This window comes from Hydractinia symbiolongicarpus, chromosome 4, assembly GCF_029227915.1.
Source record: "Hydractinia symbiolongicarpus strain clone_291-10 chromosome 4, HSymV2.1, whole genome shotgun sequence".
Lineage (NCBI taxonomy): Eukaryota > Metazoa > Cnidaria > Hydrozoa > Anthoathecata > Hydractiniidae > Hydractinia > Hydractinia symbiolongicarpus.
The window spans coordinates 22,588,311-22,608,946 of NC_079878.1; the positions used below are offsets into that span (position 1 = coordinate 22,588,311).

General features: G+C 32.9%; 1 protein-coding gene across 1 annotated transcript; it reads left to right on the forward strand.

Moving 5' to 3' along the window:
- The first annotated feature begins 10,545 nt into the window (after positions 1-10,545).
- On the forward strand, positions 10,546-18,914 carry LOC130641876 (mannose-1-phosphate guanyltransferase alpha-A-like). Its single transcript, XM_057448880.1, has 11 exons — positions 10,546-10,698; positions 11,334-11,431; positions 12,081-12,184; positions 12,840-13,047; positions 13,444-13,500; positions 13,606-13,733; positions 14,692-14,829; positions 15,624-15,721; positions 16,600-16,739; positions 16,862-17,033; positions 17,357-18,914. The coding sequence occupies exons 1-11, from the start codon at positions 10,644-10,646 to the stop codon at positions 17,455-17,457; spliced, it is 1,299 nt and encodes a 432-aa protein (XP_057304863.1). The 5' UTR covers positions 10,546-10,643; the 3' UTR covers positions 17,458-18,914.
- Positions 18,915-20,636: the final 1,722 nt, after the last annotated feature.

Here is a 20,636-nt window from a genome sequence, read left to right on the forward strand (position 1 = left end):
AGTCTCCAGAGGTTGTATTTCGGCGCTGTAGTTGCGAGGGTGCCGATAAGCCGCATACGACGAGGCGAGTTCGGCGTTTTAAAAAAAATCAGGTATTTGCCCGAAAACCCTCGAAGAGACCCGAACAATGCCCGAAAAAGAAAAGAAAAACAGACAGTAATGATTCAAAAAACTATAAAAGTTAAAATAAACTTACTGTGGTAGCGAAGTTCTTAAAAGAACTGTTTTTGATAGTTTAAAATAAGATATACTTGCTAAATAACTTATATATAAACTTTATTAACTCCTTTATTTTCAAGCGCCTTCTTCCAACTATCTTACACATTGTTTGTTACAAGGAATTGCATTTCGGGAATGTTCCGGGCGAGTTCGGGTAAGTTTGAAGGAAAGTTTTCCGCAAATTTGATTCGAAAAGTGGCCCCAACTCGCCCTTATATATGCAGGCGTTTGCGGCTTATCGGCACCCTCTTCTGTAATTCTGGTTGGGCTCCGAGGGTTTCAGGTTCAAGCTAGCTAGGCGGAGGGGCAAAATAATGAATAATGAAAATTTCCTGCATGGTACACCTGAGATACAGACGACGGTAAACCAAGATACAAATTCCTTTTGGGCCTTAGTGTGGTTATGCTCTCATATTCTGTGCAGGAGACCGGGGTTCGATTCCTCTTGACAGCGATTCAACATAGGCGAGTGAATGTTACCATAGCCTCGGGTTAACCCAAGCCATGTGAGGGAAATTAGTGAGATGGGACGTTGTGTGGGCCGCTGAATGTTGCCAAGAGTTGTCTAGCAGAGCATACACCCTATTGGGTCTGCGTAGCTCAAAAAGAGCATTAAATACTCTAGAACGCTCTATCTAAACCATGACCCTTCCTGGAAATAATAGACAGGGTATATCCCTTGATATTTGTGAGGCTAGCCATGCAAAATATGCACATCTATCTAGCTATCTAGCTATCTTTGAAATAAGTTTTAACAATGAAACTCTCTGAGTTATGAGAAAATAATTACAGTATTGCTTTATTGCAAAGCTTTTGTTAAATCACTTATGGCATAATTCTTGTAAATATCATTAAATGATTTAGGACAAACAAAAGATTAAAGGACTTTCCACTTGCAGGAAAAAGCGTTGTATCGCGCGTACCATTCAAACTGTACTGTAGCTAGCCAGTTAGAAATTGCTAGGGAAGAGGAGCAGTGTAGTAATCACTATAGTTAGCAATATTTACCGAAATCATAGACGTTAATAATATACCATGGGAGATACATACATATCAATCTTTATCAGAAAACACAGTCTGATCTGAATTCTGACGAAGGTACGTGCAGCCAAAGGCTACCATATTTATTTGTATTCTCAAGCAATGGATTTTATAGCGCATGAAATAGTATAGGTCAAAGTTGATGATTTCAAACTTTTTGTGTGACACTCAGAGTCCACTATGATTTATTGTTTATGTGACTTTGAGTTATAGCCTTGGTTTGTAAATCGTGGAAGGGAAAGGATCAAAAGCATCGTCAGCAACCAGCTTACAGTGACTAAAACTAATGTGGCTAGCCTAACAAATTTCAAAGGGTATGATGTCGGTTGTTTTCAATATGGACCAACAGGGCTAAGAACTGCTTTTTGTGGTCCCATTTATAGTCTACTAAACACTAAACCCACCATTTGCTTGTTAAACAGGAAAATGCTAACAAAGCGACACTGAATATTTGAAGTTAAGAAATTTCGCACAAATTTAGGTTTGGTCAGTGAATAGCTAGCTACATTGCTATCTCATTCATTTGCTATCTCATTCATTTTGCAACAACGTTATTTCAATATTCACTCTGCCCGACATGACTTTAGAATGCCCCCCCAGTCATTTTAATTTTACAATTAAATTAACCTACATGACCAAGGTGTAGGTTCCACATAAAATCAATACATTGCAATCGAATCCGTTAGGCACTTTTGTAGGATTTCCATTGTCCTAATACGAAAGTGCCAATAAGCTGCATACGTCGTAAAAAGTGCGGACATTTTTAGGCGAGTTCGGCATTTTTAAAATTTTTTACTATTTACCTGAACAAAACCTGCATGGTCCCAAACAATGCCCCCCAAAAGTAATTTACCACAAATGACTCCCAAAGAATTACTTAAAAAAGTATATAAAAATTAAAATGAACCATGTGGTAGCAAATTTCTTAAGATTTACTTGATAAATAACTTATATATAAACTTTATTTACTCCTTTCTCTTCAAACGCATTCTTTAAACTATCGTCCACCATGTTTATGTTGCAAGGTGTTGCATTTCGAGAATTTTCCAGACATATTTAGGAAAAAGTGGGGGTTTCGTCGGACAACCATCAATTAATTAAAAAAGTCACCTGAACTCGCCCGTATATATGATCACTTCCAAAAATAAAGAAGGCTTTTGTAACATTTTCAATTTCTGACTTTAAAGTAGGCTGGAAGTGACAATTTTTGACTTAACGAACTTTGGTTGGTGTTAAACTTAGGACACGTACTTTAGCTAAGTGATAGCTTTATGATAAGTGACCATGATATCTCATCCTTATCTTTTTTCTAATGAATTTTTGTTTTATTTCACAAGGATTTATAGTTTTAATTAGTTTTTGAGCATATTGTATATATTCTGTAGTAAGTTAAAAAAAAGCACCTTTAGTGTTGCCTAAAAGCTAATTTCATTAATGAACCCAGATACCGATAGTAGGGGGGGGGGGGGATTGAATTTTAGGCTTAGTGGTTCATAGAAACTGACCAAAGTAAGTCAAATAAAGGCACTTTATTATATTATTTTGTTTCTTAAACTATGTCTTAGGTTTAGGTTCCCAGCAATAATTTAAAGAATAACTTAATTTAAATATTTTTGACTTACTTTAACCATACTTAGTTATTTTCTGTAGTAAGTCAAAAATAGCACCACCATTACAACTTTCAAACTTATCAATCAATTTATATAGGCTGCTTCTATCTGTGATAAAAAATTTTAAACTAAAGTAACCAGGTAAGTCAATTTTATGCACGTATTTTAATTTTTAGGGTCTTGAATAATTGTTGAAAAGTAAGTCAAGAAAAAGCACAATTGCCTCCAAAAATTTGGTCACCTTTATATATTTGCACATATGTCAAGGTATAAGGTTTAAGTTTCCATGAATATTTTAAAGAAATATGTAATGTGAATGTTTTTGACTTACTTTAACTATACCTAGTCATTTTCTGTAGTAAGTCAAAAATAGCACCTCTATCGCAATTTTTAAGCACCAATTTAAATAGGCTATTTCTACCAGTGATAAAAATTTTAGGCTAAAATAACCAAGTAAGTCAATTTTATGCACATTTTCAATTTTTTGGCCCTTTTTAAGAAAAAAAAATGTCACACTATTTTTTGAACTGATCATATACGGGCATTTTCGGCTTTTCAGCACCCTTTTGTCCTGATACACGAATAGAACACGTTAGGGATCGTCTCCAAGATTGTTTAAAAAAAATCGTTTTAAATCGTTTCATTTTTTAATTAGCATAGCATGTGATACGAATTTGAAACAATTTTAAAGTAATTTTAATTTTTTGAAATCGTTTCAGATCGTATGGAAATCTTTTCACTATTTTGTAAATTGTTTCATTAAAAAATAAAATCGTTTCATAATTGTTTTAAGATTGTTTTGTTATATTTACTTGAAATTGTTTCACATACCATAATTCGTTTCAAAATCGTATCAGCATAATTGTTTCAGCACATATTTATTTTAGATCGTTTCAAAATCGTTTCAAGGTGTTTCTTTTACATTCTTTTAACATAAAATTATTATTAATTTAGTAAAGGTCTATTAATAAAGCCTATGACCTGTCACATAGGTAAATTTCTATGTCATAAAAAATCGCGTATATAAAAAAAATTACTTATAAAGATTTGCTTTCGGAAATTATTGAAAATGATCTCAAAAAAAATTTGTATCACCATTTCTATCTATCACCGCATTTCGTTCTTAAATTTTTAAAATGCAATCTAAAAAACCATTCCTATTGTCGCATTTTGTTCTTAAAGTTTTAAAATGCAATCTCAAAAAGTTTTTCTATCACCTTTCCGAGTTTGTAAATTTTTAAAACGGGATCTAAGAAAGCATTTCTATCGCTGCATTTCGTTCTTAAATTTTTAAGAAGCGAGCTAAAAAAGCATTTCAATCACCACTTTTCGATCTTAAATTTTTTTTCATTGCAATTTTTTTCATTTTAAAGGAAATTGTTAGTTTGTTTGTTTATTTTTAGTTTTGAAAAACTGTTTTACAATATTTACGATAAAAGATATATTGTTGATGATGTGTCGATATTGTGTTGAATAAAAGAAAGAGAAACAATAATTTTACATTTATATATAAAAGTTTAATTGGTTTATAATTACATTCCAGTCCAGATGAAAGCGTACATGTACACTTAAGTTTCACACCTTTTTTCCCGGAGGCGGTAGTTGTTTGTCTTTTGTTCTTATTAATTATTTTGCGAGTCTTGTAAGTCATTAACTTGCGCGTAATAAACAAAAGATTATTGAAGAAAAAATAGCTTATTATAACTGTGTGTAACTATTGTTAAATAGTGTTAACATAACTATTCCCAACAGCATAATTGCAAATGTTATCAACTCTATCAATGTGACACAAACCGCCATTGTTTAATAGTTTTATTAAATAAAAGTTTTGCGTGGAAACTATAAATAAACTAGGGAGAAGGCATTGTTGGTTGCGCAGGTTGAATAAAGCTTCTAAGCGATAGAAATTATTATATTTGAACAAAGATTAAAACTTTAATTTTAATAGAAAAGCTTTTTTAGATCTCGCGTTTTAGAAGTTTAAGAACGAAAAACGGCGATAGAAATGTTTCTTTAGATCGCCTTTTAAAAATTTAGGAACGAAAAGCAGCGATAGAAATGTTTTTTTAGATCGCATTTTAAAAGTTTAAAAACGAAAAACCGCTATAGAAAAGCTTTTTTCGATCATGTTTTAAAAATTTTAGAACTCTTTCTTCGGTATTAAAATTTAAAACAAAATGTTCTCACAATGAGTGTTTTGATCTTTCCAGAATGTCAAAAGTTATATTTTCAGATTTTTTCTTTCTTCGGTATTAAAATTTAATTTGTTTTCAAAATCTTATCGCGAAGGGAAAAGTCCCGAACGTAGGGTTTTTCCATTTGCGTTGCTTAACGTTGCTTTTTATAAAATGAATTTTTAAAAGTTTCACATGTAAAAAAATATGTTTCGACGATAAAGAAATATTACTAAAAGTTTTAAAAGTAGCATTAGTTTTTTTTTAAATATTTGATCATTGGATTTGTTGTTTTTTGTTGTTAAAAGAGCTTGTTTTTAAACAATGTTTCTTGCTATGCTTTTGTTTTTAACACGAAGCAATTATTTTCGCGCAATTTGAAAGGAACTTGCTATTCTATTGTTTTTTGAATGAAAGCAATTATTTTTGCAAGTTGAGCGTACGTGTACGCTTACATCTGGACTGTACTGTAGTTCAACATCGTTTCAAAATCCTTTCAATAACTTCAAAGACATTTACGTCATATCACAAATAATATTTCTAATCGTTTCAAAGTTTCAAAATCGTATCACAATTTCATTTTTACGTAGTTTATACAAAATCGTATCGCAAATAAAATATGAAACATTTAATTTGTTTCATGATACGATTATGAAACGATGTAAAAAAAATATTGAAATGATTTATTAAAACTGAAACAATCTTGGAGATGATCCCTTAGTCACACAGGTCGCATAGGTTTCTTTTGTAGGAATTCCATTGTTATAATACATAGCACACATATAGGTTACTTTTATAGGAATTCTTACATATTGCAGGGGTATTCTAAAGTCGCTTCCTTAGTGCTAACTTCAGACTTCAGTTTTAGTTAGCTAACACTTTTCATGTGACACAATGCTCTAATTACGATGCATTAAGAACAATATGGAAGTGCACACTCGCTCATGTTAGTACAAAATTTAGCTTAACAACAGACCACACAAGTCAAAATAATCCATTATCCAAATATTCTGTTAAATTAGTATATAAATTTTTTGAAAAAACTTTCAATAATGTCACAAAGTTGTGACCCTTTTTTAAAGGGATTCCAAGGTACTTTTACAAGTTGTACTCATCTGAAAGATTTGCATGAGAAATGCTGAATAATATATTCACTTTTTGTTAAAACTTCATGTAACTCCAGATATAGCTTTTTCAATATTTATTTTTCTTGTCGCTCGACCGCCATTTTGGTTATCTTCGACCTTCTTCTTCGTTAAAAATTTTCATTCTTGCTCCAGTCTTTTTAGTGGCACGTGACCCTGTTACGTATTATTTTGGTAGCGCTTTAATTATTACTGACTGCATAGCCAGAACATATACCTTTGTGCGGCAAAGTGAAACGAAAGCTCTCTACGAACAATTATTTTTTTAAAAAAAAAATTAAAATAATTCTGCATAAAGTTCTTTACGAAAAAAATAGAAATAATTCTGCATATGTTCTCACATAGCTGAGCAATCAAACAAAAAATAAAATATGCATAGTTTTTATTTCACAGGACTTTTTATTTGAGATGCAAGTTGTGCATGATTTTTATTTCAAAGGACTTTTTATTTGAGACGCAAGTTGTGCATGATTTTTATTTCAAAGGACTTTTATTTGAGACACAGGTTGTGAAAGTTACTGATTATTCAACATGTCACACATTTGTGTATGGTTTTTATTTCAAAAGGATATATTTTGGAAGGCAAATAAAATATCAAGGTGTGACTATAAGCCCATAAAAAGTTATGGAAAAAGTTGAAGAGGGAAGGGAGAGGGGGCTGCATCACCCCTCCCCCTCCAACATGAATAGGATTAATGGCGGTAACAATTTTTGTAATTTGATACGGCACTCAGCATTTGCAGAGGTAACTACCGACATATTTTCAAACCAAGTACCTTTGCGTTGGCAATTATTTGACGTGGTAAAATCGCACTTAAAAAGTCCCTAGGCATGGTGCGATTAGACGTGTAAAAAATAGCGGAAGATATAACAGCGGAAAAAAGTATTTGTTTTTGCGCTTCAACTACATCATTAAAAACAGTTTGTCACCAATGTAGTTTGATTAAATTTAGAAGCTGCCATGAGTATTCTAATAAAGTGTGAATATAGCTATATATTTCGACGCTAAAAATGGCGAATTATGGGGGTTTGTGGAGGTGCAGAGCAGCGTTGACGAAGACAGGATACCTGTCTCTCTTTTCTGATCTCGCGCTTCAATCTCTGTCCTGCTTTTCTAACCCTGCTTATTTCAGCGTGCTTTCGCAAAAGGGAAAAATGATGAGTTTAGTTTACTATACTACGTTGATGTTTGCACTACATATTGAAAAAAAAATATCATAAAAACAAACTTTAATTAGACAGTAAATTCTGGCCTTTTTCTTATCGTAGGATGAATTAAAGTAGTATTCTTTGCTATTGATTTTTTAATATTTTTTATTAAATCCATCTACTGAGTAACTTAGGCAACCTCGTCCCCAAGGATTGTTGAGAACAAGGTTGGCAATATACTCACTTGAGCATCATACCCCGCCTAGGTCAACAGGTTATAGATCAGTAATTTTTACAACCTGTTTGTTGAAATAAATTCTTTGAATTTCCGCGCCCGAAGGCGTAGGAAATTCTTTAAAACCGTCGTTTTTTTCTTTCGGAGCATTTTTTGATAAAAAATCGACCCTGGGATTTCACGTTCCTCTGAGAGAAGGATAGTATTGGGATACCTGACTAACTAACTAACCCTGTCCCAAATGGTCAATTGCAACGTCATAGATTTAAACTTCGTACTTTTCCCAAGCTCCCTAACTACTAGTAAATGACGTTTCAGGCCAAAATTGGTATTTGTTTTCGACAAAATTTGGCACAGTAAACAAATAAAGTATGCTGAACATGATGGTGAGACCAAAATTTTGATTTTTTGCCACCTAAATGCCATTTTTGGCCAAATTTGGTACAGTTAACAAATAAAGTATGCTGAAAATGATGATGATACAAAAGTTTGATTTTTTGTCAATTAAATTTCATTTCAGGCCAAAATTTGTCCAAAAATCAAAACTACTTTATTTTTGACAAAAATTGGCACAGTTAATAAAAAAACTATGCTGAAAATGACGGTCACATCAAAATTTTGTTTTTTTGTTAACTAATTGTCGTTTAAGACCATAAACGTTTCAATCGCAAGACTTTCAACCATGAATGATAGGCTCTTTTTTTTTGTTAGCAATTTCTTTAAAAATGTGAGTTTATTAAGACACGTTTCGTTTTGTTTGCGTTTGTTGTAAGATATAATGTCACTTGTGTGCTTTATCTTCAGAGCTTCATGCACCAAACCTCTTCGAATGTTTGGCACAATAACACAACAAATTAGCAGGTTGTCATCAAATATTTTGGTAGCGAGCGGAAATTCTTAGAGCCCCCAGGGCTTCTTGTTTAAATTTGAAATAAAAGAAATCATGCAAACACCTGCTGCTAATATATTATTTCTTTGTTTTATTGCTTAGACGGCTAGTATATTATGTTCAATTATTTTTTAAAAAAACACAATCATTAGTACAGAGATCGATGTGGAAAGTTTGTTGAATTTTTTTAACTTGGTTGCGACAGTTATTAATTGTTTTTGGCTATGAAAGTCATTAATAAAAGCGAGTAAAAGTCATTAATTTTAAATCAAAAATATTTTTGTTGCCGTAAGCTTTTTTCTTGTTCAGACTCTAACTTATTTAGTTGCTCTACGGACCCGCCTGGCCCTAACTTTCACGATAAAAAAAAATATTAAAATATCAACAAACAAACATTTTCTTATCCAATCTCGTGAAAAAACGATTATGAATGTTGTAACGCTGCTTGCTAATATCTTAAATTTCTTAGTCGATATCATTTAGGAAATATATTCAATATCAATAAATCTTTTTCAATGATATTAGAAATATAAGTAAAACAACGTAAAATAAGCATGTCATAACACCTTCCTCCGTTATGAAATAAATGAATAATTTTAATGTCGCGAAAGACTTTAAATATTGTCAACTACATAAACTATAGTCCGTTAAAATTTTTGCACCTAATTGTTAATTTTCTTTCATTAAATCGTACATTCGCTAATTTAACATTTGCTAATACAAGCAAAACATACATAAAAAAATATGCATGTTGTAACACCCTCCTCCATTGTTGTTTTTTAAATTTTTTTGTTGACCATTTATATATTCTCGATAAAATTATTTTTATTTCCCCGACCGACAGACTGTAAACTATTATCTACTTTGCGCATAGAACAAGTAATTAAGTTGAAGTCACTTTATTTCTAAAATCCAATTTTCTAATAAAAATACAAGATGCAAAAGAATTTTTAAATGTAAAAAAAACAAAAACAAAGACACAAGATTAGCTATACAAACCTATTGATTAATATTTTAATGTTATTCACAATCCATCGCGACAATCACAATTAATAGTGACGAACGCGATAGCATCGTTATTTTTTTATACATTGCGACTATCATGAAGCTCTTTGTTAACATTTTTTCTATCGCGATGGTCAGTAGGATCGTGGATCGTTCGTGTCGCGCATGATACACGCTTACGATGTTAGGTGTCCCGATTCCAGTACTGTACCTTTGACAAACCGTTACGTTAATATTGTATATTTAAAGGATTTTTTAATGATGGCATCAACCCGTTCATTTCGAATCGGATTCAGGGACCCAGGTTTATGCAACTTACCCAAATTGGTCTCAGGTGATCCCTAGTTACCCACGCGGTGAAAAATGACTGATGTCATCAACCCCGTTTCCAAGTTATTTTGCCTCAAAGTTTTACGTGCTCTGTAATGACTTCACTAATCTTGATATATATACTTTTCTTTGTCGTCAATATTATTTTATCAATATTTTGGTAAATTACAGAAGAAATTTATAGGTAATGTTTTATAGACTTTATCAAAGAAAATTATGAAAACTAAAATTCACTTTGCAAAAGTCACATAAAGACACACGGAAGCTCTGTATTATTTTAAAAAAAATTCCCCCACCATGCCAATTAAGGGGAGAGTAATAGCTCCTGCTCATGCACAAACTCACCCAATTCTGAGAAATGAGAAACTAGCTGAACCATTAATTGCTTCCCCAATTCCACAAAAAGTTTTCCTGTCTGAGGAATATTAATTCATCCCACAAGGATACATAAAAAATATGATAAAATAGATGAAAATTATTTTATAATTAAATACGGATTTATAAAAAGTTATTTATATATTCAGTGAAGTATTCACCCAGTCCAAATTATTGTAACTTCGGGAGAGCAATTTATTGCTTGGGTGTTATTTTCTTATTGGTAGACTTACCTCACAATAATAACATTTATACTCAACTTGAGCTATTTTCTTTGTTGCCCTTGTGAAAGTCATTGAAAAAACACTTTTTTAACTGCTAAGATAAGAACCTTGCGAGTTGTGTGTCCTGGACATTGTTTTATTTTTCTCTTACTGCATCTACCCCTTAAAATTATCTATTAGCCTTCGTGTAGAACTTCCCACTTTTTTGTATCAATTTTTTTGTTATATAATATATAGAGTAAAAAACATGATTGGGAAAAATTCAGTTAAAGCTGTGATATTGGTGGCTGGACCACAGAAAGGTAAGCAGATCTTATGTTTATTTAAAACTTAAAAATATTTTGAAAATTTTGGGCATGTACAAATTATATTTATTTCAACCTGTACAATATCACAAGAAAATTCACACACAAAGTTATGTTGCAATGAAATACCACAAATAACTCCTTTTTGTTTGATTTCTGAGAAAATGAGGCTCATATACCTTTTGCCCATTTTTCGATTATATTTTTTCATATTTCATATATATATATTTTTTTTCTTACTTAATAAATTGTGAACGCGTTTTCTTTTATCAAGTTCTTTCGTCAAAAATTTTGGTGTTCAATGCAGTAATATCTGTTCTTTAAGGTCAAAAGTTACCGCCACATGAAATATAACACTTGAAATGTAAGCTGGTTCACAGCTTACCGCAAGCATTATTTTGCCTGTCAATTTGCGTAAAAGGTCTGGGGAATTCAAATAAAACCACATGATAAAAATCGTTTATATCAGTTTTTTGGGATAATTTTTTTAGTAAAAATTTTTATTGAGACTTTATTTTTTAGCTGGTTAGTTTTAATTTCAAAATAATGGTAAGAATTATAGCTGACTCTTGTGATGTTATTAAGTTATAAGATTATTTTATATTCTTTTTTTAATCTTTCCCTTTTTTTAGGTACAAGGTTTAGACCATTGTCACTAGAAGTGCCCAAACCATTATTTCCTGTTGCAGGTTGTCCACTAGTTGAGCACCATATTGCTGCATGCAAAAAGGTTTGAAGAGACATTTACTTAGACCAATGTATTTAAACATGACCCAACAATAGTAAATTTATAACAAAGTTCATTATTCTCTCTAACCATGATTTGTTGTTAAAAAATTACACCACAGGATCAAACTATACCGTCCACCATAAGGTCCTAAAATATGAAATAAAAGCAGACTGCTTAGCACCATTTTTATTAAGCTTTTTGTCTAGATATTTTCATGAATTTACGTTGACTGTGCTTTATCACTATTTACTTCCATAAGAAACAGACCATTAGCCCTTAGAAAATGTATTCAAGAAGTTGTTGAGTTAATTTAAACATGCAATGATTAACAACGCACCCAAAAGACATTTTCCAAATCTACTAATGTTTCTAAACAATGATTTCCTAATAAATAATTTTCTTCTTGTAATGAACACAGTTTTGATGCCTTAAGTTGATAATCACACAGTTTAGGGATATATGGTTTTTACACACCATCATAGACTATATATGATTGTCAAGTACGTTGCAAAGTTCCTCCTCTATTGGCAGTGTTGGATGTGCATATGATAAGTTCGCAAATGCTACAAATAGTCAACGTGTTGACCAGTCTATGCGTCTGTTTCATGATTTATTTATTTTACATTAAGCACTATGCTCTTTGCATTAGGTTGAAGAAATTGATGAAGTTATCTTACTGGGGTTTTATCAGTCTAATGAGAGAATATCGAGATTTATTGATGATATGCGTAGGAAGTACTCAATGAAGATACGGTAACATAACTTTGTCATTGCTGCTTTGGTTACTAGTAGGAAGCGGCTTGAACCTCAGGGAATTGGAGTTGTGGGTTTTCCTACTCTGAACTATCATTAATTTTCTAGCAGGTTTTTGGTAATTTTTCTTGGAACTTTATGAAAGCGGTATAAGTTACAGGAAAGTGCTGAAAATTATTGTGCTTAACTCAACTAAACAACTATATATGTTTTAATTTTCACTACCAAAACAAACTTGTTAATTTTAATAAAATCCAAAGAAACCAAATTAATCTTTTCATAACTTTCTCAAAAAAATTACTGTGGTAAAATTAAGCTGTTATTCCAATGCAACGAAAGTTGCATACATCTATTGGGATTTCTTTAATGGCTAGCCTTTCATATCTTCTAAATTAGCAAATGAAACCTGTAAGAGCTGCGTTTTTTTGACTTGCAGAAAATCAATGGCTTCAAGGCTTACTCCACTGTGAGAGTGGGGTTATAAAAATTTCTTATTTAATTTTTGTTTTTTTGCATTTCCCTGTACACATTCATTGTTACAATAACTAAATTTGTTACCAAATTATGTGAGATTTGTGGCACATTTTCATTTGTTTTTTTTGTTATATTTTGTTTGTTCTGTTTTGAACTAAGTCATCCAAATTACCTTTTCTAGTTACTTACAAGAATATCAACCTTTGGGTACGGCTGGCGGCTTGTATCATTTTCGTGATCAAATATCAAGTGTCGATTCATCTGCCATTATTGTTATTCATGCTGATATATTTTGTGTACTTCCATTAAAAGAATTGCTGGATTTGTATAGTGTGAAGAATGAATCCTCGCCAGGCTCACATGTTGTTTTGGGTACACAGGTCCATAAGGTAAATATTAGTCCTTCCACCTGATGATCTATTTTCTGTAACAATCATGGTTTTCAATTAACATCCACCAGTTTGTGTTTTTACTAAAGACTTAAAAATCAGGAACTTTGACAGGAAGCTAAGAAGTGTTAAAAATGATTATTAACAAGTAGTAGTATCAGTTGTTTTTATGTGTGCTGACTCTAATGCTGATCTTGCAAAAAGATTTTTTGGAACATAATACGAGAAAAAAGTATGAAAAAGGAGTGCCTTATCAGTCATTTTTGCCAATTCATGTAAAATATGAAGTTTTGTGTAAGAAACCGATTACATGTGACATTAAAATTGTTTCGTTTTAATCCTGAAACAGTATAAAAAATTGATTCTCTAGCTTGTAAGGGTAATACCTGTTTTTAGACACCATTATCCCAATCTGAACATGGTAATATGGTTATCAACAAAACAACTTCAGAAGTATGTTTGTTATTGTAAATTTTAGTACCCTAAACCGTGTTTATAGCTGCAGACTATGCAGCTCTTCCTATCAGTTAATTTTTTTGAATATATTCATCTGTTTAGGTAACACATTATGTTGAGAAACCAGAAAACTATGTAAGTGGCGTTATCAATTGTGGAGTATATGCGTTCCATCCTTCTGTTCTCGATTCATTAGCTGAAATATACCGCAATAATCAAGTTAGATTACGGTATGTTCGCCTCCACAATCTTTTCACATTTTATACGAATTGGAAAGATTATGATCGTTTCGAGATCGTATCATCATTTTTTAAAATCGTTTCATGAAATGAAGGTGAAACGATTTGAAACGATTGTGAAACGATTGAATTTTATTTCAAACTCAAAGCTTAAAAATGATACGAAGAGGAAGCGAATGGGATACGAAGGGGAAACGATTCCGAATCTATTTTGAAATGAATGTAGAAAAACCTTTTGAACTGAATTTCGGAATGAATTCTGAAACAATAAAAAACGTGATAAATTAACTGCTTGAAACTATTTTTTAACATTCCTTTCTCACTTCCATTGAATGGGGTGACAAAACTACTTAGTTTCGAAACCAACTATGGCTATATTTGATCCCGTTTTTATAATTTTTAAACGTTCTGCGGCGATGTTTTAGCTTCCTTCGACCCCGTTTTTATAATTTTTAAACGATCTACAGTGGTGTTTTCGCTTCCTACGATCCCGTTTTTATAATTTTCAAACGATCTACGGCAATGTTTTCGCTTGATACGATCGTGTTTTGATAATTTTTAAACGATCTACTACGATATTTTTCTTAGTTGTTTTTGCGCAAAAACCTTCAAAGTAGCAGTCTATAGTTAAATGTGTGCAAAGAAAGTGGCCATGTAGTAAACTCACATTTTGCGCCATTTTTGACATGCAGTTTTCACCGCTGGAAAGCATTAGACTTGTAGTTTTCCAAAATGGTATGATTTGTAATCAGATACCGAGTGAATGCAGGTTTGTCTGTATAGTTAAATGCATACAAAGAAAGTAATCGCGGGGTAAACTCACGTCAATTAAGTACTTAACTTAAATCGTCTACCACCTGTATGATTTGAGCCAGCAACACTGCCTTTTATAGAACTCTAATTTTACTTTCATATCAGAAGTCTATAACATTTCTTTTTTTATGTTAAGGGAGGAAGTTGACGGTAATGCTTCCAACCCAGAGATGATGTTCATCGAAAAACATTTATTTTCACACATTGCTGGCAGTGGTAAATTGTACTGTTTAATGTTATCGAATTCTTTTTGGGGATCGATGAAGAGCGCAGGGTATGGTATGTTTTTTGTTATCTGTATATGTTTCTCAATTCTAAGCCGTGTAGTAGCCTTCACCCAAAAAAAGGTTCACCAAAACGAGGGGAGGAAATTTTTGTGTATGGAAAGGAAAATGAGGCTGTAAGAACCTCCCCTACTAATGGAACCTTAGAGAATTAGATAGCTTTTAGGTATATCTCTTATAATAATACGGGGCTTCTGTCTGTCTTTGGGTAATTTTCCCAAACCTGGGTCTCCGAATCCGTTTCGGAATGGACGGGTTAACAACGTCATAAAAAACCTTTCAACCCTAATATCTCTGCAACCGTTTGTCTCAAGTACATGATCCTATACATTTTCTCGATCAGCGTTTGAAGATGTATACGATAAAGGCAAAGTGTATACAAATTTCTAAAACATTTTTTGTGGGTTTTACGGGCCATTTTTAAACCCTTATATTTTATTAATCGCTCATCAAAACCACACGATTATATATTTTTATTTCATCAGCAGTGTAATCATTAGCAAAAAATCTAAAACAACTTATTTTTACATTGTCATTACTCCACGGGCCCTATCGACTAGTAGCAATATAATGGTCTTCGATAAGTAATAAAGTGTGTACAAGCTAATATTTATATGTTTGTTTATTTGTTTACTGGAAACACTAGATTTCATTTTTTGGCTACTTGTTCATATAGAACTAATAAAAAAGATTTGTAATAGTTCACTTCTAAATGCATCAAACCCTTCCTCCTTCGCAACATGATTTTTCCTAATGAGTTTACGTCGTCGAGTTTGTATCATAGGTCTGCCATATTTGCAAATCGACAATATTTAGCCTCCTACAAAAAAGACAATTTTATCCAGTTAGCAGAAAATAGTGACGGGACTGCTGAAATTGTTGGTGAGTTTTTTTTCTTGTAGTTCGAAAAAAAAACCTTTTCTGGTATACAATACATATAAGGTTCTTTGCTTTTATTTGATACATAAATAACATAGAATTTCAAATTTGTAATAAAAGGCGGGGAAATTTTGACATCTTAAGGCATTGATAAATAACTCGATAGTCCGATTCGAGAAATTGAATCGTGTATCTAAACGAAACATCAAATATTATCATGTTTGAATTTGATTTTTAAAAGTCGGACCGGTTTAACCTTTTTAATTAAGCTGAAGATTTTATACATGTAAGACATTTTAAAACATGTTATATAAAGGAAGAATTTAACGAATCTTTTATAAGGGAATGGAAACAGGAATGTGTTTTTTCAAAAGTCAAGGCGACAAAAGTAGTGGTCAAATTTATGTAAGAAAGCAATAATGTTCTTGTCACTGTGTCTTGTTTCGAAACAACTTCTTCTTCAAAGTTACCAAAAGACGTCCGAAGAGAACTATAATAGTATTTTGCAGCTCTAATCTCAATTGGGCAATTGCATACCCTTAATGTACTCCTTTTTGGAGCCATTTCTTCGTCCACATAGCTATGACGTTTCTTGCGTTGTTTTGATTCTGTAGCAGTTGGCAGTATAACTGCAAAAGCAGCGGATTTGCAACCGATTTCACTCTCTGATGACATTTTGTTTAAAAAGTAATATTAAAAATCTATTTTCGTATTTCAACTGCCAAGATTCGATTTGTCGAATCGCGTATCACTGCCTCTAGAAATGCTGCACATTGCTACCTCTGCAAATTTTAAGTTAGTTTTGATGTTTTAGCATTTGTTTAATATTAAGTCAGTTAACATTTGTGACCACTATTTGTTTAATGTGTCTTATGCTTCAGGCGACGTTTATATTCACCCCTCAGCAATTGTTGATCCTACTGCGAAAATAGGTCCTAATGTATCAATTGGAAGCAACTGCGTGATTGGTCCAGGTGCCCGTGTACGCGAATCTATAGTTTTAGACAACGCTGAACTAAGGGTGAGTTTGTTTACGTGGTTGTTTGTCTTAACACTTTACTTTTTTTTAACAATTTTTGAGTCCTCCCCTTCCCCTTCCCAAAAAAAAAAGATTTTTTCCATTGAGATCATTTTTTATTATAGGAGAACTGCTGCGTGTTGAACAGTATAATTGGTTGGAAGTGTTTAGTAGGGGCGTGGTCACGTATAGAAGGTACAGCGCATGATCCAAACCCTAATCATCCTCATGCTCTTATATCCAACGAATCACTTTTTCATCCAGACGGACACTTGATCCCTTCAATTACTGTGTTAGGTGAGAATGATCATTGTCTGTTTGCAGAAATTGATATTTTACTTGACGAAGTAAAGAGGTTATTATGTTCGACGTAACTTTATAAAGCTTGACGAAATTCTACTATTTTTTCCATTCGCATATTTCTTCGGCTCGGCAGAGAAACTATGAAGAAAATCCCGGGTAAAAAAGTTAATTAGTTCGCTCTCAAAAATTTATCTGTAGAACTTTTTCCATACCTATATACTATACGCAAAAGTGGTACAAGTCACTAGGTAATAAGGGCCAAATAAATACCATAGAGTTGTTGTTTGATAATGTTGCATTTTTTATGTTTTTTTCAGGTTGCAATGTTGTCATCCCAAGAGAGGTGATCGTTCTAAATTCGATTGTACTGCCTCACAAAGAACTCAACGGTAGCCATAAAAATCAAATTATTTTGTAAATAAAATATGTCCTTGCTGATAAGCGTTTCAGCTACTTGTTAATTGGTGGAAGAATGTTTTAGTTATGGATAAATATATTAATTCAGATCGTTCAATTTTGGTGTTGCGGTGGTGATGGAATAATGGTTATTTTCCTTGAATTTGTCACTAAATTGAGTCTTCTATGTACATTTTAATCTTTTTTTTTTCTTTCTCACCAACCACTACAATAGAAAAAACAAGTTAGGACGTACAGTCGGCGCTTGATATCTCGAACTCTCACGGAACCGACGCAAATGTTCGAGATTTCGAAAGTTTGAGATAAAAGGATAGTCGAGACTTCACGCGTGAAAGGCCTTAAAAGTTCGAGATGGCGAAGTACATGTACTTGTTTACGAAAGTTTATCTTCTAGATTAGTTTGTTTAGCCGAAAACAAGTTCGAGATTACAAGATAATGGATATCTAGCGTCGACTATAGTTACATTTCCTAATTGAGGAAAACGTCCGAAAGAATTACGCCTTCCTTGTAAAAATGTACTGTACATGCTGTTCATACGATGTTAGTTATTCTGATTGGTCGGACTGGTTCGCTCTCGGAAAACCGTACATTTTGCCATGAATAAGCAGTACTTTTATATTGGTGTACGTATTGTCGTTTAAATGATTATATTGTAATATTTATTTATATATTTTGGTAAAATAAAAAAATTATAAAAATATCCTCATAGTAAATCATATCTCGCCAATATTCGATCTATCATTTTTTGGGTCGTTTTGTAACATCACCGGAGTTATTTTCTTGTGTTATTTCCCTATGTGTATGTGCGCATGCATTTTTCTTTATAAGCATAACGCTTCTAAGCAAACCAGACTCAGATAGGGAAATTTTTTTAAGCTTATGCTACGCCATGGTAAATCCTTCTAATGTGTTTTTCTTGTGTTATAGGTATTGCAATTAAACTCAGACTTTTCTGATTCCTTATACACAATAAGATTTTAATTAACACCACTACTGTCTCAACTAGGTCTAAGCCTGATTGCGTTTTTCGTATAAACATATCCCAGCAAAAAAACTTTCTCGATGCAAAATCAAACAATTTCGTCACGCCGGAACTATATGGAGACCAACCTAGTGGACTGTTTGAAATAAAGGCTGCGGTGCGAGACAACCGCAGCGCCGATGAGAGACAAAAAAAACCCTGGGGATGAGGTTAAAAGTGTACCTTAACTATATTTATAATAACTTAAGTTTTGGAAAGGAGAGTGACCGTTCTCAGCCTTTCTTTTCCTATCATAAATGGAACACGGAAACAAGGCAGGATAAGATGTACGAGATTATCTGTCTTCACGAGGAAAGGTACGGAAGTTCACTCTGAGAAAGTACGACGGTAAGGAGAAAAAAAAAAGAAAGTAGAGTCGAGGAAATAAAAAATTGAAAGTAAGGGCTAAAAAATTAATTTTCAAAGAAAGAGATCCGGTAAGGGGGATTTTCACGAAGCGAATTGAACGGCGAATTCGCTTTTTAATTTTCACGACAAAATAAATTAGACGCTAAATTCATTGTTTACATTGGTTAACCGCGTTCTGATTGGTCTAAAACTAGCAGCGAAACCTTTAGCAGCGAAAAAGTAGGAACTGTTTCTACTTTTCAGCGAAGCGAACATTTCGATGCAAAATCATAACAAACAAAACTGTGCATGCCCAGATACAATTCGTCGTCGAATTCGCCGCTCAATTCGCTTCGTGAAAATCTCCATTTACTCAATAACGGTGTAAACGCCTCTACAGAACTTTGTCTGTCTTAGATTTTTTATGAATTTAGATTAACGCTTCTGTAGTATCACTTTTAAGCACTTTAACTTGTATATAAACTCATTTGTTTTTTCAGACTATATATTTTACTTGTCTTGCTTAATGATTTCGAAATAAATCTATAGCAACCTTGCACCAAGGGTCTTGTGGCCCCTGAGCCGTTATACGGACGGCAAGAGCAAAGAATCTGCCGCTGCTCCGAGTACCGTTTTGCGTTACAGACAGAGAACGGGAAGGCAAAATGCTTTAAAATCAATGTGTTATTCTTCTTTGCTTACTTCTTCTTTGCACGTAGTCCCGATAACTGTCGTCTTGTAGCTTTTGAAGAAAAAACACCAAATAAATTTAAAACTGGAGAAATAGATCTCAACAATGGAATATAATAAAACATCTCATGATCTCAAAGAACTCTGTGGAGGAGAATGGATAAAAACAAAAAGTACTGATCGAAATAGGATTTATGACCACACTCTTTTCACTTTTGCCGGTGCCTATATTTCGTGCATCGCCCATAATCAACATTAAGGCTACCATTTTGGAATGATTAGTAATTCTTTCCGGTAAACGGTGACGAGAGAATATTTGCTTGACCTAATTAAAATCTTTTGGAGAATTTTATTGTTGTTGTTACCTTTTAAAACTTTTGTTTTGGCGATTAAAGTTGTGATCAGCTGATATGGTTACTTCAGCTGCATAACCAATTAATATTCTCCTTTTGGTTTGAGTTTAGTATTCGTTATGAAATAAAATATCGCTGTTGATTAAGTTTGGTTTGCTTTGATGGATTTTCAGCACCTGATTTTTAAATTGATTGGTAACCTTTTGATAATTATATTTTACCTTATTTATTTGTTTATCTGTTTGTTTGTTTGTTTGTTTTCTGTTTGTTTGCTTGTTTTTCTTCGGCTTATGAAAATATGCGAGAATCAACCACATCTGATTTCCAATGCCGAAGTCTAATTGGTATTATACTTCAGTCTACACGATAACGCATTGCAGAGGAATGTAACAAAATTTAACTCAGAGAAAGAAGTAACAGTCTGTATTCATAAACATAAAGAGAATTGGTTTTGCGCATTTTGTTCTACATCCACGCGGAATGCTTGCTTCCTCGCAAGCATAGAGTTCATCGCTGGTTCTTACTTCGTGGTAGAGCGTTTGGAAAGCCCGTGGAAATGTGTACCAATAAGTTAAGTTACCTAGGGTGTGACATGGTAACCTAGCAACAGGATTACACGAAAAACAAAAATGATCACTATCTGTAATGATTACATTCCATTTATAATAACATTCAACCTCATACCCAGGGCTCTTTTTTTTACTTTTTGATAACGGGATGTCTCAGGAATAAAAAATGAGTAAGAGCCATGGAGACGAGGTTGAGCA